Raw genomic sequence first — 7921 nt, 5'->3', positions numbered from 1 at the left:
ACTCTGATGAGACAGGCCAGACAATGCTCGCAGGCATTTGGTGACTATTTAATGACTAATCTGTCAGAAATCCAGACAGAATAGCATTGCAAAAATGCACAGGACCAATTACAGCACAGTAACTCTTCTGCAAATACACCCTTGATTTATTTATCAACGAATAAATCCCTTTAATTCATATACTTGCTGATGACACCAACACAGTTCATAGTGGGATTGCAAAAGAGCCCACTTGTAGAGTTAATGCTCATTACAGTGACATCCTAGATTCCCATACTATGGGTAATTTGTTCAAAAAGTCAACCAAAAATAACCATGTCTCAGCAGGATACTGAAATTGTGAAATGCAGTTAGACCACCCTATGTTTTTACAACGGTTGAAAACACCATAAAGGACATTTAGTCAGTCAGACTTGAGTAGATGGTTGTCAGCTCTCTTTTAAATGTATTCCTTTGATCTGATGTGTTTTAATGGCATCTGTTTTTCTCTATAGATGGGGATCAAATAACAGAGCTGCAGCATTTTGGCTTGGACCACCTGCTGAAGATGAGAGCACCGGGGAAAACAGCAGGGGGATGCGTTAGTTTGCATCCATGTGCCTTGTACTGAAATGTGTTTACGATGCAGAATGTGCATGTGTGTTTGTGTGTCCTAAAAGTACATGATTTATGTTGTGTGTATTGGAGTGTCTGTTTACGGTTGTGCCGATGATGTCTCATATTGGTGTGTGAATGGGTTTGAATTTGTTTGTGGACAAAATGTCCTAGAAGTTTGCTAAATATTGCACAATTTGTCCTTGATTTGAAAAAAAAAGGCAATTATAATTAGCATAATGTAAAAACAAACAAGAAATATATGGCATGCCCTCATTTAAGTGTGTGTGTGTGTGTGCGCGCGTGTGTGTGTGTGTGTGTGTGTGTTTGTGCGTGTATGTGGTTAGCATCCCCCCCACCCCTCCCAGAGACCTCCAATGTTTCTCAGGTGCAAAAATGTGTCGGTTAAGGACCCCACACTGAGGTATATAAAGGACTCTCTTCCCATGGAGAGACACAGTCTTTTATTGGAGCACCAAGAGACTGAGATCCATCCAGGCACTCTTAGAAATACAGCCTGGAAGACATCCACACTCAGAAGCGCACTAGGCCTCCCCTGTGCCCCCATGCAGAAAGGCCCCAGGGGAGAATTCGCCAGCTGAGCCTCAAAAACAAGGTAGGTCAACCCAGCTGACTGACAGACTGAATGCTCTCAGCTGTTTTTGTGTATGCGTGTCTCAATAGTTAATTTCAGAGCTGATAGCTGGAGAAACCCAGGGTGCAAACACAAGCTGAGAGGGAGAAAAAGAAAGAGAGAGAGAGAGACAGAGAAAATGCCAGCATGTACTCGGCATGGGAGTGTTATGGTAAGCGCTTGTTGATTTATTGATCAGGAAAGAGGACCACTTTACCTTCTTATGGATGGGATGAGAGAGTAGCGTCACATTGTGACACAGTTGTTTTGAGAAACTGCAAGGGTTTTGACAGCTACTGCTAGTCCGAGTGATGTGACTTCTGAGCTAGTCCTTGTTTTTATTTGCGTGTTTATGCATATCTGGTTGAAACACAGGATAGAGTCTGATTCATAGGGAATGGCTGGCATTACAATTTCCCTTCATCTGACTTCAGTCAACAGCTGTGCATCATAAGACTTGACTCTCTCTCTTTCTCTCAAACAAATGCCAGCAAGATTTTCTACAGGCTTAAACTCTCGTTTCAGCACAGAACATGACTATTATAACTGATTGACAGTCCTAGAGGTGTCCATTTAGCAAACCTTTGGTACCTGAGAAAGATGATGGGATGGGCAGGGCAAAAAATGAAACAAAAGATGAGGGATAGATAAAAGGACATGGTGAGTCCCTGAGCGAGAGTGTTAGGAAGGAGAGAAATGAAGTTTTCAGCAGTGGATCGATTTCTGAATGCTTGTCTCATGCATTTTACAGAGGCGCTAAATGCCACTTATGGAATAATGCTGTACTGTGGGTCAGAGCAAAGCTCTCACGCTTGCTTGGGCTGGGATTTCAGGGCTGCTTTTAACAAACTATGCCAGTAGACTTAAGTAAATCTGTCTGATTGTGTCACAGCCTTGGAAATAATGTTGTTTTGCTGTTCTTTTGTAGATTTGTAAGCCCTGAAACCCCCCTTTTCTATTACACCTAAGAATATTACTTGGCAGCCAAACTAATCTCATAGTCTTATAAACTCTTGATTCATAAAGAATTAATCTTATTCCTTCTCACTTTCTTTTCTCTCTCTTCAAAGCAGCAGAGTCTAAGCTGACGCCATGGAGAAAGGGAGGTGGAGTTCTGAAGATGCTCCCAGAGCCTCCATGCCTGATGAACTGTCTCATCCTAAGTTTTCAGAATGGAAGTTTAAGCTCTTTCGGGTCAAGTCCATGGAGAAGGCCCCTCTGTCTAATGAAACACCGGTGGAGAAGGAAAACCAGCCTGAGGTGGAGCTGGAGATGGAGATGGAGATGGAGATGGAGATGGCAGGCTCTCCAGGCAGTGTTATGAAGCTCTGTTTTGGAGGGAAGAGTAAGGAAAACGTGGAGAGCACTCGAGGGAGAGTGGACCTTAAGCTTCAGGAGATTGATACACATATGAATATTCTCAAGTAAGTCTAATGACAATATTGAGTTATTTATGAATTTGTCTTGTGCATATTTGGAAGCCTATCATATTTAATCAGAGTCAAACTTAGTTTTTACTTTCATCTTTTGCAGAAGCCTGTGTCGTCTTTGTGGCCTCACAATACAGAAGGCTAAAGGTCCATCGCATGAAGTCCAGGGAGACTTGGAAGAGTCCAGCCGGTGTGCCTTGCGGAAAATGGGCTGCAAGTTGGTGACCTGGCCGGAGGTGATCTTGAAGGTCTTCAAGGTGGACGTGACAACCGACATGGAGACAGTACATCCGGCTTTGTTTTGTCACAGATGCTGGACTGCTGCCATGAGGGGAGGGGGTTTTTGTTCTTTCACCAGGACCCGGATCCCAGACTGGAAGCCCCACACTTCCCACTGCAACCTCTGCTTCCCTAAGAAGAGCTCTTTTCAGCGAATGGGAAGGAAGCGGGCCAAACCACTTAAAGGTGCACACAGTCTTCCAAAGAGAATTAAGAATAAGGATTCCCCAGAAACGTCAGGTGCCAATAGATTGTGGAAACAGACCACTGAGAATCCCGTGGGATCAGGTGGGAAAGAATGGTTAAAACTATCAGTTCAGAGAGGACAATGGGTAAAGAATATCACACAATGCCAGAGGGACCATCTGAGTGCTAAGCTCATCCCTCCTGAAGTCCCAGCGGACTTGCTACGTGCTGTTACTTGCCAAGTGTGTGATCACCTGCTTTCTGACCCTGTCCAGTCACCGTGTCGGCACTTGTTTTGTCGGGTCTGCATAGTAAGGTACAGTCGAGCTTTGGGCCCGAACTGTCCCACCTGTAACCAACACCTGAACCCATCCCACCTGACCAAGCCTGCCAAGTTCTTCCTTGCCACCCTCAGCTCTCTCCCTCTGCTCTGCCCCAGCGAAGGATGCAGCGACTGGGTCCGACTGGACTCGTTTAGGGAACACTGCCTCAACCACTACCATGAAAAAGAGTCCCAGGAAGAACAAACCCCTTCAGAGAAGAATCTCAATGGTTACTTGCCAATCAACAAAGGTGGGCGCCCTCGACAGCACCTGTTGTCACTGACCCGTCGGGCTCAAAAGCACAGGCTGAGAGACTTGAAGAACCAGGTGAAGGTGTTTGCTGAAAAGGAAGAAGGAGGGGATGTGAAGTCTGTCTGTTTGACACTCTTCCTTCTGGCACTGAGAGCCGGGAATGAACACAAACAAGCAGATGAACTGGAAGCTATGATGCAAGGTACTGCCAAGAAACATGTCACCCACAATATGTGACTGTCAAAGCAGTCGTCAGATAAATACAACTAGAATGAACAGATAATGCTTTATTGACTTAGTCACATAAGCTTGAGAGCAACTAAGAATAAGTATATAGAATTATTTACAACCTAATACATGGCATTGTTTGCTTTGCAGAATGAACTAGTCTAATTTTCAATGCCTGACTGCATTTAATTGTATTCATTTTTCATAGAACAATATGTAATTTTACACAATTATGTTCACATTTACCTGCAAATAGATTTTAAAAATGAATTAAACACATCCATGAGGTTATCTAACCACACACAAAAAATCTATGAATATTTTCTTATGTGCCTCACTGTCAATTTAAATAGAATAAGCAGCACTTTACTGAATGTGTAATAATACACATTCACAATAACAATTCTTGTAAAGAGCCTGTTAGGATGAAAACAACATCAGTAGCCCTTGTATCTGCAAATGACATAGATACTGTCTTCACCCCCCAGGGGAACAGGGCCCAGCTGGTGCCTGTTTTCATCAGCAGCCAATATCAGTATTACCAGCCCAGCTGAGTCACCTATCTTCTAACTTAAGCATTAATAATTCCACTGATGTAGATCAATTAGTACATATTCCATGCTGCAATTATAATCAGAATTACAGATATTGTAGCATTCAATTGCTGATGCTCTGAAATTGGTCCATAAATCATACATTTAGACTCAGTCTCGCATTTTTGGAGTACAATGAATTCAAACTTTTGACTCTATCTGACTCTGTCTTTTGTTTTCTCTCTGTATTCTCTTTCAGGCAGGGGATTTGGTCTGCATCCTGCAGTGTGTTTGGCTATAAGGGTCAACACCTTCCTGAGCTGCAGTCAGTACCACAAGATGTACCGCACGGTGAAGGCCACTAGCGGCCGCCAGATATTCCAGCCCCTGCACACTCTACGTAATGCTGAGAAAGAGCTTCTTCCTGGGTTCCACCAATTTGAATGGCAGCCAGCTTTAAAAAACGTTTGCAGCTCCTGGGATGTGGGCATCATTGATGGACTTTCTGGTTGGACAACCTCAGTTGATGATGTTCCTGCGGACACCATCGCCAGACGATTCCGCTACGATGTGGCGCTGGTTTCTGCATTAAAAGACCTAGAGGAGGACATAATGGAAGGACTAAGAGAGAGGGGGCTAGATGACATCATGTGCACCTCTGGCTTTACTGTGGTGGTGAAAGAATCCTGTGATGGGATGGGAGATGTCAGTGAGAAGCATGGAACTGGTCCAGCGGTTCCAGAGAAGGCAGTGAGGTTTTCCTTCACAATCATGTCCATCTCCATCCGAGTTGAGGGTGAGGACGATGGCATCACCATCTTCCAGGAACAAAAGCCAAACTCTGAGCTCTCTTGTAGACCTTTGTGCCTCATGTTTGTGGATGAGTCTGACCACGAGACCCTGACAGCAATCTTGGGACCTGTTGTAGCAGAGCGGAAAGCCATGTTGGAAAGTCGACTTATCCTATCTATTGGTGGTCTGCTACGCTCATTTAGGTTCTTCTTCCGGGGCACAGGCTATGATGAGAAGATGGTCCGTGAAATGGAAGGGCTCGAAGCATCAGGCTCCACTTATATATGCACACTCTGCGACTCAACCCGAGCTGAAGCCTCGCAAAACATGGTGCTACATTCCATCACGCGTAGCCACGATGAAAATCTCGAGCGCTACGAGATCTGGAGGAAAAATCCTTTCTCAGAGTCCGCCGATGAACTCCGTGACCGGGTCAAAGGTGTTTCTGCCAAGCCTTTCATGGAGACACAGCCTACTCTGGATGCCCTGCACTGTGACATTGGCAATGCGACTGAATTCTACAAGATCTTTCAGGATGAGATCGGAGAAGTCTACCAGAGGAGCAATCCGAGTCGAGAGGAACGCCGTCGTTGGCGGTCAACCCTGGACAAACAGCTGAGAAAGAAACTGAAACTCAAGCCTGTGATGAGGATGAATGGAAACTATGCCCGTCGGCTGATGACACGTGAGGCTGTGGATGTGGTCTGTGAGCTGGTTCCTTCCGAGGAACGACGTGAGGCGCTACAGAAACTGATGGAACTCTACCTCCAGATGAAGCCTGTGTGGCGATCAACCTGTCCCTCCCGAGATTGCCCTGACCAGCTCTGCCGATATAGCTACAACTCTCAGCAGTTTGCTGACCTCCTTTCCAGCACATTTAAGTACCGCTATGATGGAAAAATTACCAACTACCTTCACAAGACTCTGGCCCATGTTCCTGAGATTGTTGAGAGAGACGGTTCTATCGGAGCATGGGCCAGCGAAGGCAATGAGTCTGGGAACAAGCTGTTCAGACGTTTTCGGAAGATGAATGCAAGGCAGTCCAAAATGTTTGAACTTGAAGATGTACTGAAACACCACTGGCTGTACACCTCCAAGTATCTTCAGAAGTTTATGGAGGCTCACAAGAACTCAGCAAAAGCAATGCAAGCCACATTCAACCCAGAAGAGACCCCAGACGAAGTTGATGTGGCTCTTGAAATTCCAGATTTTTGAGTTTTTCCTCTGATTGACTTTCTTTAATGAACCGTTTTTCTTGCTAATGAAAATATTGTTCAGTAATTGATTTTATTTCTTGAGATGAGATGTGATATTATGTGTAATGGCTTTATTATTCACTTCATTATTATTTTTTTGAAGCTAGTGCATAAACGTAAGCTAAATTGTTTTATGGCAGAGATAAAAATTATATGGGCAGAGCTTTTTTTTTCTCCCTGGATTTTACAGGCAAATTGTCAGTGTTTTATCTCTTGCTGCCTGTGAAATATGAGGGATTTTATTGTATTGCCAGGTTGTGATAACTTCACGAATTCATACAGAAGGGTTGTTTATGAAAACGTATGAGGGAGTTGTAAGTCACTGAAATGGTGTTAAAGGAGCCCCACATTTATGATGGCTTTACTAATATATCACACAGGACAAAGACAAAATGAAAAAATTAGAAAACTCAAATAGTTTCCTTTGTAGGAGTCTAGAGAAAAAAGGGGTTATTTTAGCAATGCAATATTTTGATGGTGCTCAACTGGCTCACAAATGACTGAACACACATAGACACTATGCTACAGCATTTGCACATTTATTTAGACCCTAGCCTATATTTCTACCTCAGTCTTCAATCTCACAGGTCCCTCAGGACATTTGCACCATGCCATTCACACAGAGACATTTTCAAATATTCTTGAAGAAATGGCAGTGTATTTTACACAATAAAAGCTATTGACTAAAGATTTCTTTATTTCAGAAATATGTGCTCTGTTCACCTCAAACTTCAATTTATTAATCATATTTCTCTTATTTTGTTTAATAGTGTTAGTTTTAATTCGTTGTGTTTATTCTCTTAAGCCGAGAGGATTTCAATAATCCACTTTTTACTTTATAAAATACATTTGACTTGTTTTTAGACTTGAATTGATTGATTTCTTTGTGAAGTGATTTGACTGATTTCTTTGTTTTTATTTGATTGCTTTCTTGGTGTCAATGATTTGAATAATTTCTTTGCATTCTTTGATATTATACATTATACAACATTTCCAAATGCTTGTTTTCTTTCAATGAATAAAACTACTTTGAGTTTTTTTTTATATAAAACAAAAGTACCCGCGTCATTTTAAAATATACATATATGTTTAAATTGCTTTATTTGTTTTAAATAACTTCATTGCACTGTTCATAATTGTAAACATTTTGTAGACTTGCACAAAGGCACTGGTGATGTTCTTGTAATGAACTATCGCTGTTTATTTCATTGTGCAAGAACATTACAGTGATTGTTGTAATTCATGAACTTATGGATTCAGTTATTGAATTCTTTCTTAATAAATAACATTTAACTCCAGTTCCAGATTAATTTTTTTGTGTCCTCTTGTATGTGGTTGGAGATAAAAACACAAATAAGACAGGCATGGATGTTCCTTTCTATATTTACAGCTGTGAAAAAAGCGACCAACATTT

The 7921-nt window shown here is 42.4% G+C and overlaps 1 protein-coding gene across 2 annotated transcripts; it reads left to right on the top strand.

The window, feature by feature from the left end:
* Positions 1–1071: 1071 nt before the first annotated feature.
* Positions 1072–7309, top strand: rag1 (recombination activating 1). Of its 2 annotated transcripts, none has more exons than XM_067436300.1 (4): positions 1072–1210; positions 2302–2652; positions 2762–3900; positions 4719–7309. In XM_067436300.1, the coding sequence occupies exons 2-4, from the start codon at positions 2321–2323 to the stop codon at positions 6464–6466; spliced, it is 3219 nt and encodes a 1072-aa protein (XP_067292401.1). In that variant the 5' UTR covers positions 1072–1210; positions 2302–2320; the 3' UTR covers positions 6467–7309. The 2 variants fall into 2 exon arrangements, with proteins under 2 accessions (XP_067292401.1, XP_067292402.1); XM_067436301.1 differs by lacking the exon at positions 1072–1210 and adding an exon at positions 1273–1400.
* Positions 7310–7921: the final 612 nt, after the last annotated feature.

Source organism: Pseudorasbora parva, chromosome 25, assembly GCF_024679245.1.
Source record: "Pseudorasbora parva isolate DD20220531a chromosome 25, ASM2467924v1, whole genome shotgun sequence".
NCBI classification, from domain to species: Eukaryota; Metazoa; Chordata; class Actinopteri; order Cypriniformes; family Gobionidae; genus Pseudorasbora; species Pseudorasbora parva.
Note: the sequence above shows the minus strand (reverse complement) of the source record. Positions and strands in the feature narration are given on the sequence as shown.

Excerpts from the sequence above, each read along its gene's own strand:
- rag1 (XM_067436300.1), top strand. The coding sequence starts at position 2,321 with ATGGAGAAAGGGAGGTGGAGTTCTGAAGATGCTCCCAGAGCCTCCATG. Across the intron at positions 2,653-2,761 it reads ACACATATGAATATTCTCAA|AAGCCTGTGTCGTCTTTGTG; the intron begins GTAAGTCTAATG and ends CATCTTTTGCAG. Across the intron at positions 3,901-4,718 it reads ACTGGAAGCTATGATGCAAG|GCAGGGGATTTGGTCTGCAT; the intron begins GTACTGCCAAGA and ends ATTCTCTTTCAG.